The sequence below is a fragment of the Glandiceps talaboti genome, chromosome 8, assembly GCF_964340395.1.
Source record: "Glandiceps talaboti chromosome 8, keGlaTala1.1, whole genome shotgun sequence".
Classification (NCBI taxonomy): domain Eukaryota; kingdom Metazoa; phylum Hemichordata; class Enteropneusta; family Spengelidae; genus Glandiceps; species Glandiceps talaboti.
Window position 1 is genome coordinate 14,676,385 of NC_135556.1, and position 23,461 is coordinate 14,699,845.

General features: G+C 36.4%; 1 protein-coding gene across 7 annotated transcripts in view; it reads right to left on the reverse strand.

The window, feature by feature from the left end:
• Positions 1-23,461, reverse strand: part of LOC144438507 (uncharacterized) — an 86,676-nt gene that overhangs the window by 21,687 nt on the left and 41,528 nt on the right. For 6 of the 7 annotated variants that reach the window (XM_078127564.1, XM_078127565.1, XM_078127562.1 and 3 more), the window contains exons 5-10: positions 12,030-12,041; positions 10,636-10,681; positions 6,126-6,242; positions 1,867-2,346; positions 1,032-1,177; positions 390-546 (exon numbers count right to left, since the gene is read on the reverse strand). In XM_078127564.1, the coding sequence (XP_077983690.1) occupies positions 390-546; positions 1,032-1,177; positions 1,867-2,346; positions 6,126-6,242; positions 10,636-10,681; positions 12,030-12,041 (958 nt within the window). The remainder of the gene's footprint in view (positions 1-389; positions 547-1,031; positions 1,178-1,866; positions 2,347-6,125; positions 6,243-10,635; positions 10,682-12,029; positions 12,042-23,461) is intronic. The other variant, XM_078127561.1, reaches the window with a different exon arrangement.

Sequence of the window (23,461 nt, forward strand, 5' to 3'; positions counted from 1 at the left end):
CAGAATTTAAAATGGCCGGAAAAGGCAGAATAGTTTGTAAAACGATGTGGAATGAAGTCATCATATGATGGTGTATTATCATCCCTATGGAGATATGCATCAATGAAAATAACTTTTAAATATTGCAACTGAAGATAAATTTTAAATCTAGCATATGTCTCTCTTTATTCTTATTAATTAAGATTGAATGTAGAGTAATTTCTGAACATGATATTTTTTTTCATGTGCATCTATTTTTCTACTTTCTGATTAGTAATATACATTACTGCCCCCCCTTTTCCTACTTGATTAACTTAATATGCTAATTTCCATTTTTTTTTACAGACATCTATGTTGTGTACTAACAGGTGGGCAAACTCAGGTGGGCAAACCCGGGTGGGCAAACTCACCTCTGCCTCATTGTCTTTAATACTTGGTACACTGTGTTGACTCTCGTTATCTGAGTTATACTCTAATGACACTTCTGTCAAAATTCGGTTTAGTTCTTGCCTGTCTTCTACTTCTGGTTTCTTGACAATTTCAGCGATGGCTCTCTCTCTGCTTTCTCTGCAAACATTCAATTTCAGAACAAAACCAAAATGAATAAAACAAATACTATGGTATTCATCAATCTGGAAAAGCATGATGATCACCTTCTGTTTTGAAATCCTCAATAAGAAAAGTTCTAATTTCTAAGATCTAAGTTTTCAAAAATTGAACAGAGTAAATATGCATTTGTTTGTACGTCAACGTAAGATGAACATAATATGGTGATTTCACATGTCACAGAGGATAAAGGCTGGCATGATGAAGTTTAACAAAACTGGATAAAAATATACACAAACTGCCACACAGACAGACTACACACTTGCACAGAGAAACAGACACACATACACACAAGCATGCACATGCATACACACATGTGTATGCACATGCACGCACGCACACACACATGCACACACTCACGCATGCACGCACACACACACACACACACACACACACACACACACACACACACACACACACACACACACACACACACACACACTAACCTGTCTTCTAACATCTGTGCAAAAGTTTTACTGCCTCTTCTTTGTTTTGGTATTTCCTCTTCTTGTTCTGTTTGTTCAAGTTCAGCTTTAAATTCTCTAGCTGTAGAAGTCGCCTTAATACGTTTGGTTTTCCATGAACTAAGGCTCTGTAGAAAAAGACAGCAAAGATTTACAACAGTTCTCGGTCTCTTTAATTGCTGTGCATGTTTCTGATACGTCATCACACTCCAAATCATACCACAGTCCTGGTCTAACATTCAAAACATGCCAGGTTGCATAAGTAAGTGTCTCAACAGATTTGAGTGTAAGGAAATTCAAAATGTTAAGGAATACCTTTCCTATCAGATTCTCCATATTTTTACAGCATTGTCTGATTCCTACGTGTTTGTTAGATGACACACTTTATAATTCACCCTTTGGTATATAAATATACCCTTAACACAATACAAATTTTAATGACAATGTAATTATATGCATATCTGACTTTACTGGCAGGGTACTTTCACTTAGAACATGGCATTCAAGTATATGTAATGCATGACATAATACTGCCAGTAGAAATTACGGAATAAAAAATAAATTTTGTAATACCACCCTCTGGTGTCGGAAATCAGAAAGTACCGGTATGTGTGATAAGGAAACTTCAATCAAACCAGGATAACTATATTTACTATTTAGGAATACTTACAGACATCCACAAATCTCATTCATAATCTTGTTCTAACCCCCCCCCCCCTCCCCTCCTTACTATTTAGTAATACTTATAGACATCTACTAATCTTGTTCTACCCCCCCCCCCCCCCCCCCCCCCCGATTATTATTTAGTAATACTTACCGACATCCACGAATCTCGTTCTGAATCTAACTCCTCTTTCTGTTTTTCTACCATTTCTTTAGTCGGTACGTTTTCATCTTCCTCATCCTTCCTATAGGGAAACCTGGTAAAGTCTACTTCCGACGAAGGTTGTCTGGCATGCTCAATTTTAGTAGCAACAATATACTGTGTTGCTTTAGGTTGACTCCACACAGGCATACTGTGTCTCCTGGAACCATAATCGTCCTTTCGTTTACGGTCAGTAGTCGGCACAAAATCGTCCGAGTTCCTGTTTGAATCATCTCGGTAACCGTTATCGCGGCTGTAGTTGTAATCGTACTGACCGGAGTATCGGTTTGATTTATGCGAGTTCATTGTTTTGTGATTGTAGTTGTCAATGTTATTATTAAGAGTGTCACTTTTCACTGATTGGTCAGTTGAGGAACTTGCACTGTGTACGGGTGACCCCACACTACCTGTACCATTGCTAGCTGGCAAGTCCTGGGGAAAAAAAACACAATTACATGTAATTTAATTTTTAAATTTTATCTGACAGTGAGGTGAAATATGAGAAAAAACAGGTTGCGTCACAACTTTAACACGCAGTACTACAAGGGAGAGAGGGATGGATGGATTGAGAGAGAGAGAGAGAGAGAGAGAGAGAGAGAGAGAGAGAGAGAGAGAGAGAGAGAGAGAGAGAGAGAGAGAGAGAGAGAGAGAGAGAGAGAGAGAGAGAGAGAGAGAGAGAGAGAGAGAGAGAGAGAGAGAGAGAGAGAGAGAGAGAGAGAGAGAGAGAGAGAGAGAGAAAACATTTGATATATCATTGGTAAAGGAGGGAAGGGTGGGGGTCAAATTAATGGATGGAGGAAAATTCATGGCACATATTGGACATACATTGTACTATATGTGTCTTTATATATATAAATACATAGTACATCACTATATAGTCAAGTAAATATTGCTTTATAGGTGTATGGAAACTGGAAGTAATAAACCACTTTCTGGGAATTCCTTATTTTCAATTTTTCAATCCCCAACTACATACATTCCTCATACATGTACACACACACACACACACACACACACACACACACACACACATGTATGTTTGATTGATATATCCTATTCATTGCCAATGCATACTACTTTATCACTGAAGACATGTCTGACACTGTGAAAAACAATAACTTGTATTATAACAAAATTAATAAATTTGATTTATCATCATAAATTATTCACGACAAAAACACACATATCCTATGAAATTGACAACTTTGAATTTGTGGATGAAGGGTACGATGTCTGACAAAAATTATCTTGTCACTACCATGGCCCCCTGGATATAATAAATTTGAATGTATAGCCATCAAGTCTAATAGATGGCCCCACAAACAGGAGATGTCAGTTTGTGTTTTAGTATTCACTGCACGTATGTAAAGATCAGACACTGTAAATGTTATCTAGGGACAGCATCATCTCACACATATTAAGGATCTCTACCTCATTACACATCAGTACTTAATATTCTCTGTACGCACGGTGACTCCTAAAAAAAAAACCAACCATTTCCTGTTCTGATGATGATTCTGAAGACATTTTTAAGATTGTAAATGACGTACTTCCACACATGTATTTTAAAATCATGCGTAACAATTTTTTGCTTATGCTCAGAAAGTGAATATTATTATTGCGTGTTTAGACTACAACCTCTCCCGTCTGTGAAGTTCATAAAGTGTGGACAAGGATTTTGGTTGGTAAAAATGAAGTACTCTGACCATCAGTTTTAAACTGTATCCATCGTCTTATGATCTTAGAACAGACCAGTCCATGTAATGTCTTGAAATTGACATGATTCCAAACTATTTTACCAAATTCTCACCTGAAATGATACTATAACACGGAATGCCAATTCATCAAAATCAAAATCAAATTTTTCAAGGTATCACCAAAATGATATGTACATTAAATTTATTTCGTGGTATGGAGCATCTATCTGGGCTAGTTTTTAAAAAATTTTTTCCATCATTTTTTTTTTCAGTTATGATACAAACACTTAGAACACATCTGGACTTGTCTCATAAGTGTGTGCTACCCTTCATATCAATATTAACCCATCAATGGCATCAAAAGGAATATTGAGAGTGAACAAATTACCATAGCAACTATATAACCATAGCAACTAGATATCTGATGTACGGTAAGTGATGCAGATACGGACCATATATCTGGCATTCATTACTGGAGTGGTTTTAATGCTAGTTTGATAGTTTTGTTGTGTACACCCCTGGGAAAAAAAAAGCCCTTGTAGTTTAATCTAGATAAATCTGGTATTGATATCCAGTATACATATGATATCTATACCATATCCCCAGGGTATACACTACCACTGATGTGATAGAAAACCGCGATAACATCCTGAATAATTCATATCCAGTCTCAAATCTCACCAATGCAATTTTTTTTTGTAACAATCTTGGTTTCATACATTCACAGGGATATGCTAGCACTTGTGCAGTCAATCAGTTAGAAACACAACCTGACTAGAGGACATTTAGTCAGAAATATGATCTCACTTGTGGACATCCATGCATACAATCATTTTCTAAACTACCCAATGTGTGATATAGCAAGGTATATGTTACTCAATTAATGTAGTGGCATTGAAACCATCAATAAATGTCTACTGCATATAAATACCCACTTATAAAAGGCGTCCCTGTCAATTAACATTCAAATGAAAGTTCTACAGAGGTAGTATATAGAGATATCCCTCCCCCTTTCAGTTTCCTCCTCATGTTCTAAAATGATTAGATTTCCTGCAGTGTTTAGGCCTTGTAATTAGAGATCCCCCTCCCATTTTGCTACATAATTCTTGCAAACCAGAGCTGTTATTTCTTCCACGACACTGTGAAATAACATATTAATGAAACCACAGCCTCTGTGATGGTGTGTCTCTCAGTACTGTACAAGTCTCACCTTCCATCATATATACTCTGCTACATGCCATCCTAACTGCCTTCAAAACATTATTCTTAGCAAATCATTAGATATCTTACAGTGTGGAGATTGTCCACCTGACTATTAGAATACATACACAAGTAATAATTTTTTACATTCACAGGACTGAGGGCATGCACTCCAGGGTCTATTGTTTCACCAACAAACTGTCAAACACAAGTCAGAGCAGACTCGTGTTCTAATCACCAGACTCAAGCTACTTCCATAATAAGTGTTGGTTTCATCTGAAGATAGAAGCACAGGCTAGTCTTTTCGTTCATAGATTAAGAATCGTGGAGTAATTTTCTGTAGCTGCGGCACCAGATGACAGGGTAAATAATTTCATCAATGCTGCCTGGCAAACACCATTATTATTATCTTGATGTCTTTGGCTACATGCCTACACCACTAACGCTGGTTTATGGCTGACATAGCTGTACTATCTCATCATGTTACTAACAGACTTCTTGAATGTTCTTTGCCCACAGCTAGCTTGTTCTGCCGATCTCTTGACATTTACAATGTTTTCCCACTTTTCCATAACAGATAGCACAACAAAATCCAGGTATAAAAGACATAAATTAGGTGGAACAATGGCAGGAAGAAAACATTTTGGGATCAATGGATAATCTTCTGGATTCTTGATTACAAGTTATAAAACTATGTTTTGTTATTTTTTGATGACATGTAGGAAAAGATAAGTAGATACAATCTACCGTATAGGAGTTTCCTGGTTTCCCATAAGTACATTGCAAAGGTTGGCAAGTAGGGAACTCAAGTAAAGTGACTGATAAACTGCATGGGAAACTCTGGTAGATTTTACCTACCACTGTTTTTGTTAAGGTTGGTAAATGGGCAAATCTAACTGAGTTTTCTAGTCGTTTTTATACTTCAGTTCAAAATCAAAGTTTTGATATAACAATGTTTTTGCTAAGGGCGGTAAGTTGGTCTAGTGAGGTTGCCATGTCATTTTCCAGGGTTCCCCAACAAATTTACCATAGACTCTGTGGGGAAACACTGCCATTTTTACCCCTTTGCCCATTTCTGTTACATGTACTGGGGTTCCCCACCCTTAGTGAAAAACACTGTACAACATACTAGAGGCTATGCAAGTTGTAGAAGATTCCCTGTGTTTGTACTCCAGGTTCCAATATTTTTAGAAAAAACACACACTACATGTATGGAACACCTCAAATTCTCTCTACATTCCCTCTATCTCTTATCAAGACATTCAAAGCTATGAGAATCAACGAGATATACGATGCAAATATACTGCAACTTACCTTTGTCAGGTTGGATGGCGACAGAAGATGTGTAAATGTTGTCAAATTTAACTGTGGACCTCTATATCTCTTGATCGTCTGGGCAGCCTTACCAAGCCAATAAAGTGTTATACACACCTACAAGACAAAGCAACAATTCATTACTTTTAAATGCACTATCAAAACAGAACAATCTTGAACTGAATACAGGAATGACCTCCCCTTCACTGTGTAATATGGATTTACATTTGACATAAGTGGTAGAAATACATAGATGCACATACCTCTCCAATCACTGAGATACTGGTGCTCAGTGATTGTCAAGTATGCTCTAATAGAAATAGTTTGGATCAAAGTATCAACAAACATACATAAATATGCCACACTTGGTCCCCTATATGATGTATACATCTATTTCACTGCCGTATAACTGATTATTCTACATTGAAGCCTACAGCTACTGTATTATATACATTTCTACAGGGACTAGGTAAAACGACTGACTTCTCATTATAATCACACACACCTTCCAAGTATTTTCAACAGGAATCTTACACTGTCGACAGTCGTTCGTGCCTTTTTTGCTACATTTCATCTAAAAAAAATCGTCGCCTCGTTCCGTAGCACTGAATACTAATGCATACTCATAGGAACTGCGATTGCCGTGCACACTCGCTGATCAGTACGCGGTTATAGTATTGCTCCGGATCGGAGCGAGGTGACGACTTTAGTTTTAGATAAAACGTAGCAAAAAGGCACGAACAACTGTCGACAGTCTACAGGAATGTTTTTATCATAGGAACTGTTATAACTTACTTTTACAATAGTGGTGAATTTATGTAACAAGACTCATGGTACAATATATATTTCAGGTTACTCCAGAGACTTAGCTACCTGGTTTGAAATGTCATTCACCAAATCAGATAGCCAAGTCTATGGAAAGACATCGGCCAAGTAGTCATTTATCCTTTAACCTGGATGAACTAATATTTCCCTATTCATTTGAGAGTTAACATATTAATCCCAACATAGTGTCTAGTATACATGTACATGTAGGAAAAGAGACATTATGTAAACTTTAAGACTTGTGAATCAAAATCCTAGCTTGAAAACCAGGGACAGTTTGTTAGGTTTTCATAAAACTGTATCACTTGAAAGTAAGGACTCCTGTCTATTGAAGTCTGTGATAAAATGTGATGACAATGATTTGCCTGTATATTGTTAGCCATAGTCTAGAATCTATATGTGTGTGCTTATTTTCTACAATCTCTTTCTCCACATACATGTATAGTCAACTAGAAAATATCTACCGAAAATCTGGCTAAATCTCCTGCTGGGGAATAGTGAACAGCACTTGTCAGTAATAATCCATCACACACTGACAGGTGGTTGTAATTGGTTACTTCGTTCAATTTACTACAAACTCAACTTCTAAAGTAAGTCACGTAAGAATGTGATAACGTCATCACATTTACACCAATGCTGCAATACTAGTGCTGTCAGTGGTAAGACCAGAATATCGAGCTAGAGATAGTCATTTGACTATATGGTGGAGAGAGAGAGAGAGAGAGATTGTAGAAAACAAGCCCACACTAATATAGTTCCAGGCTATGTTTGCCCAAAGACCCTCCTCACCAAGGTGGAGGGTGTATGGTTAGCCAAGGACAAGCCATATTCTACTCAGAGAAGGAAGTTTGAAAACCACTGTGACACTAGCATATTGTATATGTTTGACACAATGTGATAATGTCTTGTTGATTCAGATAGATACAATCACTGATAGACATATATCCACTATATAATATTTTGAGAATTTATTTGAATATCTGTTTTTGTGTCAACATGACAAACATGGTGACATACTAGAAGTAGACACATTATTGGTGTCAGGTGGTGATAATTCACCATAGGTATGACAAACACGGTGACAACTGGATACATTACTGGTGATGACAATTCACCATAGATATGACAAACACGGTGACAACTGGATACATTACTGGTGATGACAATTCACCATAGATATGACAAACATAGTGACAAGTAGACACATTACTGGTGGTGACAATTCACCATAGATATGAAAACACGGTGACAAGTAGACACATTACTGGTGGTGACAATTTACCATAGATATGACAAACACGGTGACAAGTAGACACATTACTGGTGGTGACAATTTACCATAGATATGACAAACACAGTGACAACTGGATACATTACTGGTGATGACAATTTACCATAGATATGACAAATACGGTGACAAGTAGACACATTACTGGTGGTGACAATTCACCATAGATATGACAAATACGGTGACAAGTAGACACATTACTGGTGGTGACAATCCCTAACATATTGTAGCTAAATAAGTGGTGATGTCTATAATCCTTTCAGTTATGTCAAGTATTCTGACAACATAGATTGGATTTGGTTTGTAAACCAGGCCAGAGTTCTTACAGCATAGCTATATATAGCATTAGCAATGGGTAAACACACTAACATTTAGACTAGTGCTTACATAATGAACAAGTTATAGCTTGCCAGGCGCCAGTATATTTACCAAGAACAAGTACATATACCGGTATATGGTAAGTTATGCTAATAGGTACAGACACGTCAGTCAGTGCTAGAACTTTCAGACAAGTTACTGGTCGATGCAAGCTGACTAGCATCCCGTCGTCATGGTTACCTTGACTGTACTGTTTGAAATCCATCTTTAGTGATGGATGACTTGTGCAAAAATATGAAACTATGATGTGATTTTTGTCAACCACTGTGACATTGACAAACTTGATCAAGACAATAAACTTGTCTATTCTGTTTAGAAATCATCTCCATTGTCTTGTTCTATTACAGCAATGGTGCTGAAGAAGACGGAGGATGTGATATAGTGTTATCAGTATTCTTTGGCTACTTGTAAAGGTGATGAAGGCCACGAGTGTCTGTCATAACTTTAGCGCAGTGAGAGATTCTGCTGGGCAACTCTGATCTAAATCTACCAACTTTATCAACCATTGGTAGACTAAACACAACCTGCTATAGCAACACTGAGATAACAACCATCTACTGTGATGAAATGTGAAGGTCAGAGGTCAATGAGTGACTAAACATACCCTTGTCTGTTTGAAACAAATCAATTTGTCATTAAAAATATCTCAGTCTATTAAAATACTTGACAAACTATCAGACTTTACGAAAATCAATATTCAATAAGGTGATTTTGAAATCAGTAGCCCTCACTCAGACCCAATTTACTTATATCTATTAATATATATGTACTTGAATCAATTTCAGTTCATGCTGTGAGGTATAAAGACAAGTCCTGGTTGACTGGTTGATTACATCGATATTTTGTTGTGATACGAGACCACAGACCACGACACTTCCAAAAGTGCTTTTTTTTTCTCGTCAAAATCTATCATTTTTATAACTCTTTTTGTGAAAACATATGTACTTGAATCAATTTCAGTTCATGCTGTGAGCTATAAAGACAAGTCCTGGTTGACTGGTTGATTACATCGATATTTTGTTGTGATACGAAACCACAGACCACGACACTTCCAAAAGTGCTTTTTTTTCTCGTCAAAATCTATCATTTTTATAACTCTTTTTGTGGAAACAATTTGTACTTGCATCTTTAGCAACTGGTGACAAGGTGTAGTTCAAGTGGGAGGCAAAATCAGTTTGGGTGTCCAAAATGTGCAGGGTCAAAAGTTTTTATATATAATATAATAGGTAATAAAGGCTTATGTCAGTCAGCCACATCAATTTTCCACTGTGATTACTTACACCTACTCTGGTTGGCTACATCAACATTCTACTAAAGGCCTACTCTGATTGGCCACACCAAATTCATATTCAAACTAAGGTTTGCTCAGGTTGTCTACATGTCAGTCTAGTGATATCCTTCATCGAATCTCAAGATCTCTAGAAATGATTCGATACCATTGTAGCATCCAGACTATCTACATGTATGTCTCAGTTCAATTTTTTTGATTATACTGAGACAGCTCTGTTCTGTGATACACTCACTTCTCAGTTGTGTAGCGACCTGTTCTGGTTGTTCATTTCTTGGGGTAGGGGGTCGGCCAAGACTCAACCTTCTAGCCAAATGTGTGTTATGTGTCACTCTGACTCTGATGGATAAACAACCGTATGATGACAGCAGAAAATAGAAATGAAATCTATTTTTGAAATGTGTTGACGTATACTTGTCATCGAAGGAATTTTAAAATGATAAAGTATGGTATGCATGGATTATAGAAAGACCACAACTGTTTTTTGGGTATGTTGACACTTTAGAATGTTAGCTCATTGTAGAAGAAATACAGCAATGGGGTATCTGATTAAACTGAGGACTAGTTCATTGTAACAGAGTGCCTTATTTGAGGGGTATCTAAATATAAGGACTATTCCATTGTGACACAGTTGTCTTTAATATTTGAGGGGTGTCTAAATATAAGGACTATTCCATCGTTAACTTAGCATTTTCATTGTAAATTACTAGTGTCTTGTTGTCCGTACTTACATTCTTAAGTCTTCTGTCACATTCCCTTTGGATTTCTTTGACGTCTCTACAGACCAAAAAACAAAAGTCAAGTCAAGCCAAACACACAAAACAAACAGTTCTGTTTACAAGATTGGAATGTACAGTAATTGTATGGAAGGAGAGCCTAATACAATCTCACATTGTAGCAGGATTAAAAGGCAGATTTACAGCAGGGTTTGGGTTAAAGACTTGAATGAATGAATGAATGAATGAATGAATGAATGAATGAATGAATGAATGAATGAATGAATGAATGAATGAATGAATGAATGAAATGACCGAATATTGTTATTGCATGTTAGCTTGGGTGACAATGATTCGTGCAGATGAGGCAAAGCCTCACAATAATTATACAGCTCGTAAGAAAACTATTTTTGAGAAGAATGACTCGATTTAACCAAATTGATTATGCAATAAAGCTCATTGTGGTATATAAGACCTCAATGCATGTCCTTGGGGATGGTGGATATTCTATCATTCTCTTTGTTTTTATGCATCAATACATGTACATGCTTTTAGTCATGCACTGTGGGAACAAGTCATTGACAACATCTACATGCACTCAGGAAAATGATTCTATTGGACTATTTGTTAATACATTCATTGTATGTATGTATGTATGTATGTATGTATGTATGTATGTATGTATGTATGTAAGTGTATAGTACATTACACGGCATTGTATGGTACTCTTCCAATAAAGATTCATGCAATTTTTGGTACCTGCAATAGCTTTTTATCTCATGCTAGAGGGTTAAAATAGAGCAAGAAGGTCGACTTATTCTCAGTACCTGCAATATCGTTTTATCTCATGCTAGAGGGTTAAAATAGAACAAGAAGGTCGACTTATTCTCAGTACCTGTAATAACATTTTATCACATGCTAGAGGGTCAAAATAGAACAAGAAGGTTGACTTATTCTCAGTACCTGCAATAGCTTTTTACCTCATACTAGAGGGTCAAAATAGAACAAGAAGGTCAACTTATTCTTATGCACGCCTGTAGCAACGCATGTGAAGTGCGTGGAGCAGAAGTTATGATGTCAACCAAGAAATTGAATTTTTGTTATTTTTGTGATGTGCCTAGGCAGTAATATTCTATTTCAGGTACAGAGAATTCATGGACAATCTACATGCAAAGAATCACACAGGAATTAAATGATTTGAAGGATGGAATTTCACAGACTGTTATAACTTATTTGCAACCAAGCGAAATTTAAAGCGATAGCAGTTGATGAGGGTTGCTGAATTCACAATGATGTGAGGCAAACTAGTATTATAGCATAACCTTGAAGCAACTACTCCCACAAAATAAAACACATCACAATTAACCAATCACTGATTGAGTTAGAAATCACATGATCAGTTCTCTTACCTTGTAACTAATCTGTAGTGTTCAGAGGTGAGACATCCAACAAACAAACACAAGGTGAAAGGTGACAGAAACACAAAGTTAGTGTGATGGAAATATGTTAGAACACAAAAAAACTGCAGACAAAATACAAAACAAAATTATGTGAAATGTACACATTTAAATTGTTTACATTTTAGACAATTATACAAAATGTGTTGGTATTGACAACATCAAATATGAATTATTAATACTTGATATCTTTATTCGTATAAATATTATTTAAGAATAATAACATACAATGTATCACTATGCATAGACTAAATGATTTGTTGTTGTTATTCTCGCAAACCAGAGCTGTTATTTTTTCGGCCATACTGCGAAATATTGAACGGCGTGTTTTGGACAGTGCCGTAAAAGAGGCTGTGGTTTACATTGATGGTTGTTGTCTGTACTTAACCTGTTGCTTATCACCTGTACATCAGTGCGACATGGCAAAGTAATGTGGATCAGCACAAACAGCAACAAACTTAACAATGCTGCCATTTTTCATCAATGCGACAGGGGCGAAGCAATCATCGTCGCAAACCACGGCCTGTTTTACGGCAACGTTCTTAACGAGCCTCCCACAGGTTCAAAATGTAGTGGTAGAAATAATAACTCTGGTTTGCGAGAATGGAAGCAATGTGAAACACAAACAGCAACAAATCTTTGAGTCAGTCTAGCTACATGCATTATTCATGACACGTCTCTGAAACTCAGTGATGTTGATTAGTGATCTCTTTAGTATAAGATACATGTACACATACTGTGTGTTAAAATCTAGTGTATCTGTTCTCATCATCTGCGATATTCAATATGTAATTAATACAAAAGTTGTCTGCATAAAATTATCCCTGTGACCTAGACAATTTTCTTTAGTACAGATTGTTCAATCTTAGCAGCAGTATTAAACTTTAAACCGCAGACCCTCTACCAACGTTGGTGGAGGGTCTATGTTTAAACATACACTTTTCTAAACTTTCTTGTAATATACATGTATATATATATATGTATCGGGTAATGACATACATGGCGATGTACTGTGTTAAAACATAGACTGGGTGGAGGGTCTATGGTTAAAATCACACACATTGTGCATGAACATACTACAGTGCTCTCAATCCCAGTGTCTGCTAATTTGTATACACAAAGCCATTATAAAGTTGTGGTAGGCATAAAAACATCAAGTAGCCTACTTTACAATCTAGGATCTAAATCTATAGAAATATTACATGTAAACATACACATTAGTTACTAAACTTTCTTAAATGTTAAAATCATCATTACTATAATTCCCATCTTTATAAATGTTGTGGTGATGAAACAAATGATACAACACATGTACTTGGTTTGCCAAACAGATGGGAAGTATGCATGCATGTCAAGGCCAACATACCAGACTTTTAATGGCTGTTCCACTTTACAGCAATAAATGTCCTGGGGTGATAGAATTTCCACATATCAGTATCACTCTGCCATATTTATTGATTGAAGTTCAAAACAAAGATCATCAACTGACCTATTTTTATGACTACACTGACTCTGAGGGCATTGAAAGTTTGGTGTTTTGCTAAGACAGGTATTTCTGGGTATTACACATATTTGTTGTTTGATTCTACTTTTCACCTTGTCAACTTGAAAGTTATGTATAAAACACAATGAGTTTTATTAGCTTTTGGATTACAGATACACTATACAACATTATAATTTATACATGTGTATAGTCTGTACAATATGCTGTCAGGTCACCGAAGTGGCCCACCCTTTCAAGAACTGGCCTATAGGTGGCACAATGCAATGCCATGCAACACAGCACAGCACAGCACAGCACAGCACAGCACAGCACAGCACAGCACATGTTTTGTAGTCTGACTCTAATACTGTACTGTCGAATCCGAAAGGTTGTGTGCAATTATGCGATTTTCTCAACTGAATTCTTCATTTATAATAGATGAAGTTGGGAAAATACACAATAAATTTTTACATGTCAACAAAAACCTACTACACAGAAGTGGTTGTTGATTTTTCGTTAAAGACATCCATTACACAAAAAGTAAAAGTGAAGTTTGTAGTCATATCTAGTTAAGATCCTAACCATAAGTTGTATGCAAAAATGTAGCAATCAAGATCTGTACAAGACATAACACAGCTGAAACCCTTACGCCAAACTTGCATCACATCAAAACCCATTCAAACTGAACCAGAAATTAGGTAAAGAGCAAACAGGAGCTATCAGGACATGACCAAACTATAGCAACAACGTAAATCCATCAACAATTTGTTACAATTGAATACAGTACATGTACATACATAGAGTAGGAAATGACAACATGTGTGGTTTCCGGAAACTGACCACAAATAAAAGGAAAGACGTCAGCTACTTAGTAGACTTAGGAATGTGAATTCACAATAACAACATGCTACTTGACTATTCTACTATGACAACATAGAGTAAACTTTACAGGAAACATTACCATAGCTTGTATACCAGGTGTAGTCTACAAAAGGTAGTCCCTATACAGTATCGTTACAATTTACACCTCCGTTTAGAGACCACATTGGCATCCAGATTATACCAAGTGGGCAACCCTAAAGAATACTTCCAGAGGTTTGCTCACATTTCAGCTAATTATACATGGAGTGCCAGAGATAACTAATATACAAAAAATACTGAAAACTTTAATAATCTTTCTCCCACCGTTATTATCATTTTCTGAGGGTGTGTCTAAACATTGGTGGTTGAGAAATATATTTCTGAAGTACAAGTTAACCAAGGCATTCCATGTGTCAAGTTATGGGCAGGGACTAACTGATGCAAGATTTATTGATGTCAAATGTCTCTCCACAAACTTCATGAAGTTCTGTTCTCACTCTTCCCATAAATGCAATAACAAGTACATGTTTGACCTTTGACCTTTGACCTTGCAATGGCTGAACACAGACAGGAACGCATGACAGACTGGTTGTTTAGAGTACATGTTATCAACCTATACACATAATACCATTGGCAATGTATTCACCTGCAGTCATGTAGTGTATGCTAACAGACGTACATGTACAAAAAAAATATATTGGATATTTAGAAAAGAAAATTATCACATAACTACTGACAATTGGTCTCTTGGTAGCAACTCTAAGCTCATTCATATTACTATTTATATCAACAAAAATGGAAAGTGTACTAAAGCTTACAAAATGGAGGAAGTATTCATTGCATAAACTTCATGTCAAGGTGTGTAATACGAAACAAACAATGTAACTATTCCAAGCATTCAGTAGGGTAGGAATACATGTACTCTCCCTCCATTTTAGCTGTGTAGTTGGCATCAACAATCCCACCATATTCTTGTGGAGGGAAGAGTGTAGTGGGGTGGGATGTGAACCTGTTTTCGATTGACACCTTTCAGTTATGTTGCCGATATAGCATGTGTTGTTTTATGTGGTTATACCATAGACAGTGGAGAAGAAACCAATGTCTATGGTTAGACTAGCAACGTGGACAGGAGAGGTAGTCACAACTATATTGTGCATCAGTAGCACTTCATATACTATGACCAGTAACAACATTCAAGTTGCCTAAAGCATTTGTGGTTAGACTTAACAACTTAGTCTGTACTGGTAGTCAAAACTCTACTGTATATCGACAATTCACATGTCCATTAACAACCTTTCAGCCATGTTGCCTACAGCATATTACATTCGTATTCTAGTTCCTGACGGACTGTATTACGTATTACGTATTACGTTAACTTCATACTTATATCTTATAAGTGTGAAGTTATCGCAGTATGGAATGTGGTCTGTCAGGAACTAGACTAACATGTGATTACACTAACAACTTGGGCCTTTTTCCTAGTCAAAGCTCTGCTGTACATCAATAACACTTCACATATGACCAGTAACAACCTTTCAGCCATGCTGCCTACAGTATATCTGGTTAAACCTAACAACTTAGGCTGTATTGGTAGTCAAAACCCTATTATGTTTATGTATCAGTACTATTGGTAGCCAAAACTCTATGTCTACACCAGTAGCACACGTCACAGATGAGTGAGCAAACTGAAGAGACCATCAGAACTAAAGGAGGAAATAACAGCCTTTTATTCACAAGAAGCCGTTAATGATTCGCTGGAACTAAAATCAATGCAGTGATGGCCAAACCTTAGTTTAAGAGAAGAATACGACATACAAATGGAAGTGAATTATATCACAAATAAGACATTGTATATTACAAGTACTATCGGTCACATAGACAGACAGACAGACAAGCTGTCCTATTACAGGAAAGGAAATGAAATGCAATTCTTTGAAACAAGTATAGATTCTAGGCTTTAGGTCACAGTGTCAGTTCAACGTAATAAACTCAGCTACATTAGCCTGTCTGGTGTTTTATTCCCTGAAAGTTACGATCTAAGTAAATTGATACCGCTTCTCTAGCTGATACAAATATTCTCCACAAACAACAGTTTGGACTGTGAAAATATGCAGGGAAGAATATGTTGAACTCCATGATAAAAAAAATTGTCACTAAAACTCTAACAAAAGTTTTAATATCAAAATCCTTGTAATTCATTATTTAGACTTCTTGTAATGTCACCAAACTGAAATTAATGAACAACTTTTATTTATTCTACAGTCACCGACTACATTTTCTCATTAATTCTATGTAGACGCTTAAAATGACAATTTGTTGAGTTTTGTAATCTTTTTTTCCTGAGTACTCAAGTACACAGATGTATTTCAGAAATTTTGAAATATCAATTGATGAACGATGATCTGTGCCACTGTGTGTGCACTCATTGTCACAGTTAACATACACTGAAGGAATGAATTCTGCAATTCAACTAACGTAAGTGATTGTGAAATGTTCTGACAAGCAACTTTATTGTCCTGTGTCTTTACAGAGACCCACTCACCCCCCTAGGGAGTGGCCTGTTCAAAAAGCACTGATACATGTATGATGCAGGTTATCCTGCTTCAGGTCAAATTCCTGTAAAAAGATAATGACTGTGGTAGGATTGGGGGTTACAGGTATCTGAAGCTATAGGGTGTTGACCTTTAACCTCTGTAACATCAATTTGGTGACCCAACCGAGTGTGGAGTGTGTCCGTGGGGCACTCTTAAAGCTGAGATCTATTTTGGTCACAGTTGTACTAACGTGTACAATGCAATAGAATTGTGTTGAATGCACGCACAAATTACAGCCTCTGGCTTCTCGTCCCTTTACAAACGTACTTTCTTTTTTTTACGAAGATTTATCTGTCTACACCTGCTCAATGTTTGTAGATACTAATTCTATCTGTAAATAAGTGTATTCTACCTCTAACAACTAGATTGTATCACCATTGTCTGCATACTTGTTCCGTAAAACGTAAAACAACTTAAAATTTATAGGAAAACTTGCCCTTTTTACAGCACAGAAATTGGTGGTTTTTTTGTGTATTTTTTTTGACAAGGCTAATACATGTGTAACTGGAACAATTGAGTTACATTCCTATAATTACGTGTACGACATAACACATTCCTTACATCACTGTTTCTATGGTGTACTGGTATTAGAAATCATGCATGCATTCAAGGAATTCTTACAAACACTCTTAACTTCATCACAATCAAGCACTCCCATCCCGGATCCAGTACAGTGAGGCTAGAAATCTAAGCAAATAGTCTGTTTCTGGTGAAGTAAAAAAAAAAAACCACTTGAAATCAAAAACTATTGACATGTAGTGGAATGCAAGTATCCTTCTCCAGGCATTCTCAGCTATTTCATCAATTTATGGCAAGACCTTTCACAAATATTTGACCACTCAGAAAGTAGGGTTCTTTCTGATAGCATGAAATTCCTACTTTTTATGTTACACAACAATTTGTTTTGACTTCAGCCGAGAACAAATTAGGAAGCCATACATGTCACTCCTGTTTTCCAACTTGCACTTTTCTGTACAAAGAAATACCCCTCCCTCCCCTCCCTCCCTCCACCCCGGTAGAAAGAGGATTAATCTGTACAAAGGACTGATTTCATTGGCAGTTTGTTTTGGACAGTTTCTGACTCCTGGTTGAAGAGGTCATGCAGAGAGCAAAGAAATCTCTACATAACTTCACGAACATTTGACCAAACTGCAAGCATAGACTCACATCTCCTACGGTGTACATACCAATGTTATGTTAAAACCCTGAGACTGGTACATTTGAATATTATAATATCGTTTGTCAATTCCAATGTATACAATGTAAGAGTAATCATGTAATAGTGAATCAGATATATTTCACCACTGAAAATAATACTATCCTGGAACTATGTCCATTTCATGACACACACCAGGTCTTCCCCCATCTACTACAACACAGTATGAATACCCAAGTACTTAGTGTAATGTCATGGTTATTGATTTGTACAAGATGCTAAATTTTTAATGGTTTTATTTCCACTGGAGTATATAACTTTTTTTTACTATGGTTTAGGAACGTATCCAGTAACTGAAAGAGGGTAATAAGGTAAAATTGGCATATATGTACCTTTCATCTGGGACCATCCCATTCTATAAAATTTGTCTAGTACTATAAAAGGAACATACATGTACATGTAGGTATACATTTGTACCCACCATCCTAAACAAAAACAAAAACAAAAATACTGTATATTCAATATTTTATATGGCGCTGCACCATGCTAATTTCCTTGCCCGTTTACTTTCATAGCTGGTCAATTTTGTACTGTACAGCATTCCTACATATAGGTTGGGTTAAGGAGTGGCAAGCAGGTAGCAAACCATCCAATTCTATTGAACTACCAGTAATCTAAGATCTTGTTTATAAACAAGAACATATCTACTTTCACTACACTCCAGTATGAAATCAAGAATCACAGGCTTTCAAAGTATATAATAACATGTGACACCATTGAGAAGCAATTCCATAATTTTTTTTTAGCTACAACTAAATTCCCACACAAACAAACCAGTCGCTAATAATAATATGAATGAAACTCAAGGCCTACAAATTTAATGCATGTAAAAAATGCAATAAGCTGTGATTGGAAAGAGAAGAGAAATTCAACTGAGAAACTATTTCATTATGGTGACTTTAATCAGATTAGGCTGGGATGCACATATGCAAGCACAGACTGATTGTGTGTATGCATGGTTAGGTCTCTATCACTGATTACTCTCAGTACATGGCCTAGGAAAACAGATTACTGGACATAACAGGCTAATTGACACAGACATGATGTTGTCTCTTTACAGGAGGTCTCTAACCATTTATATAGACAAGCTTCACTCATAGGCTAGGATTCAAGAATATCCACAGGGCATTTCATTTTCTGAATGTAGAACATGACAGCATGGATTCCCGACTTACTCACATACGTTGCTGTGTATGTACTACATGTAGGAGTTGTGAACAGTGAAACATGACTATGGGCATACTTCTCATATATCTAAACACCATAGAGCATTAGAAGTTGTGGGCATGCAGTGTTCAACATAGAAACATAACAGTATGGATTCCACACTTCTCACATACTTCTTAATATAGAACATTACTAGTTGTGGGTAGTGGTCAACATAGAAACATAACAGTATGGATTCCACACTTCTCACATACTTCTTCACACCGTAGAACCATTACTAGTTGTGTGGTAGTGGTCAAAATGGAAACATGACAGCATGGATTCCAGATTTAATCACATACATCTAAACCATTCTGTACATGTACATACATGTAGTAGTTGTGGGCAATGGTCAACAAGGAAACATACCATGATACATGTAACAGCACATGTAAGTAATTGGCCCAAAACTGACCAAGTACGGGCAGAGTTACGAGCTCGCAAGTCTCAAGTACGAGTGACGTCACTCATACAGAATGAACGTACACGTACGCTGCATATCACACTTACACATATGTTACATGCAATCTCAGACAAATGAAACGTACCGTACTACATAGAAACCCTTTTTAATGAATTGTACTTATTTAATACTAAAACTAAATACAGAGTTGAATATAAGATTGTTGAATTGAATATGTGTAGAATAAATCAAAAAACGTATTTACAAGAAAGACGACGACGTGGTGGACAGCTGATAAGAACGTATTGTTGTCATGGTTGCATCTATAAATAGTGTTCACTGACTTGTAAATGTAATCAAATTGTATCAATGTGTATAGAACGATGTGTCCGCAATTTAGCCACTCAATGAGAAGAAAAAATAAAGTTCAGAAAAACGAAGTCAGGGGTTTCTGTTTCATTGCACGGCTGTCTGCTGCTTTTCTGGGTAAACTACGGAGCAATAACAACTGGGTAGGTTCACAATCAGGCTGCGACGGAATACGACAAGCGTGAGTCCTCTGCGTACTCATCGAAAATTAGGCCAACTGCAAGAGTATGACGTCACCCGTATATGGAAATTACGAGTTCCGACGTCACTCGTACTTGAGACTTACGAGCTCGTAACTCTGCCCGTACTTGGTCAGTTTTGGGCGAATTACATACCTCAACAGCATGGCCGCCAGGCTAACAAAGTACATGTATCTCAATATGGTTCTAGTCTAGTGATACACTTCATCAAATCTTTCAGACCACGTTGGCATTCAGACCACAATATGGTAAATAGTCACAGGCACTGGTTAGCATACACAGGTCAGAAAGGGTGAACATAGTTCAATACAGAGGTACAAATATGTGCAACTAGCTAGGGGCAGTTACTTGTATCAACTCGGATGGACTGTTCCTAAAGAGTCTGGTACACGTATTCCAACTGTTAATATTACCTGCCACTGCCCTCAATATATGTATTTGTTAAATACATACAGATCAGATCATAATTTGACAAAAGAAAGTGAACAACACCTAAATCTGAAGGCACATATGTCCATATTTGGGCCGGTAATGTTTGTATTTCATATAAAGCGAATACTTATAAATATCAAGTGGGAAGAGTGCATTGATTTTTTGTTATTATCACTTTTATCCAAATACAACGAAGATTATGAAATTAAAGGAGCACTTTGCAAAATAAAAATTTTGATAAGGCTTAATATCAACAGACAAATGGATGATTTTTGTAAACAATTTTGCAATCAACCCTGGCAAACTGTGTGGCATACACTACATCAGAAAGAACTGACTTTATTCATGAAATGTATAGAGATCACATATGATATGGGTCAATAAATTTAGTATCAGCTGTCCATGTATTAATTTTAAATCTTTTTTATTATTATTTTGTAACAGCTGTCATGATGTATGCTACATCTACTTAAGTTATTGACATTGTCATATGATATTTGTATATGATATTATATTTGTATTAATAAATCAACAATTAGTATAACTTTCCTGATACTGATACATTTGTGTATATATAGATTACAACATCAAACATATCAATACATTCATATTTCACATTACTTTATTGGCATTGCCATATCAAATATGTATTTTGTACATCACACATACATACACACGCACGCACAGACACACATATGGTACACAGACAGACACACATAGACACACACACACACACACACACACACACACACACACACACACACACACACACACACACACACACACACACACACACACACACGCACGCAAAATTACCAACACTGTAGCATAATATTTTAATACTTCATTCATGATGCTGAGTGAAATGTTTCATCAACGTCTAACTGGCTCAAATGTCAGTGACCCCTACAAATTATCAATGATCTCTGCTAAATAGGGCAGTCAAATTTCACTGATGGGTCACACATTGTAAAAATACCCTATTCCCATATAAATGCACCATTATCATTATCAACATCAAAACACAGCTAAACTATGCACATGTGATTTGTTAAGATATCAGTCTGTGTTATGGGTCAGAGGTTAAGTGCATAAACCAACCACCTGTCATGTGACCTTGACAAACACCTGTCTTGTGACCTTGACAGACAACAAACTCTGGAAAAACACATTCCTTACATTTCAGTACACTTTTCCATGACTTTTTGAATAATTTTAACTCTAAAATATTTATCAATACTCCTAATTTTACTACATAAGTTAATTATTTTGGGTTCAAATTCTGGAAATTAGGGCTAGGAGTAGATGAACTTTTATAGCAATGTAGACTGAATTTGATAGGCCTACATTACTTTATTATGTTAAAATCTAGGTTATACATACACATCATACCACAGAGTTGTCAAACTTAGACATTTTCACCACTAGAATAAAATTCCAACTTTACAGTCTTCAACTAGTTCTCAAAGCCTAATTTTGACTAAATTACCAGACTGCTGTGTTGTGTTCATATGTAGTCACTACTTATTTTTGCATTTTTGTTTTCTAGCGAAATGAGCGAAAATAAGTCTTTAGCAAAAACTTTTTCAGGTTTAGTATGTTGACAACATATTTAGTTATTACCAGTATATGTACATAGTAGGTTGTGAGAACTCTGTAGGATGTAGCCTAGATTCAAATCTGTGTAATGAATGTCACCGCGATCTTATATATATGTACAGTACATAAGTGAACACTTTAATAAACTGCACAGACTACAGGGGGCAGAAAGAATAATATTTGAGAATCTGCAATTTTCTTTATATTTTTACTTTGTTTTCCTACTTTACTTAATAAAGACGATTCTATGTATGACTAGTGTGTTTTACTTCCACTACTTTATCTCGTATCTTTATCTGTCATCAGCTAATTCACTAAAAGTAGAAAAAAGAAGTAAAAATAGACAGATATAAAGGAAGACTGTAGATTCTTAAATATTGTTCTTCCTGTCCCCTATGCACAGACTGGATTCTATACTACAAAGGATTTGTGTGTGTGTGTGTGTGTGTGTGTGTGTGTGTGTGTGTGTGTGTGTGTGTGTGTGTGTGTGTATGTGTGTGTGTGTCTGTGTGTGTGTGTGTGTGTGTGTGTGTGTCTGTGTGTCTGTGTCTGTTATCTTGGGTTAATAATACCAGTGCAGTGCTATATTATACATACATGCAGTGTGGACAAACTGGACACACACAATTCTGTTGTCAGAATGAATATTCATAGACTCTGGGTTCAAAGGTACAAATGAAAATTTCTACTCACAGATTCAAAAAAAATTTGGAAGCAATACCCAAAATAACAGCCCCAATGCAAATCACTCCTGCCAATGCTGATGAGATGTCAGCTTAAAATATGGGATTCAATTCCAAAAATGTTTGACTCTGTGAGTAGAAATTTGAATTTCGGATATCTCAGATGAACATGTTGTTTACCAACATAACATTACATACAGTTATATACCAGTGTGATGGTCCATGAATGACAAGACCAGTACAGCAACTTGTCTGTTTAGTGGACTGCGTCTGGTTTACTGCTCTAAAGGAGTTGTAACAGAGACAGGTACTGTAACACAAAATGACTTATCAAAGTC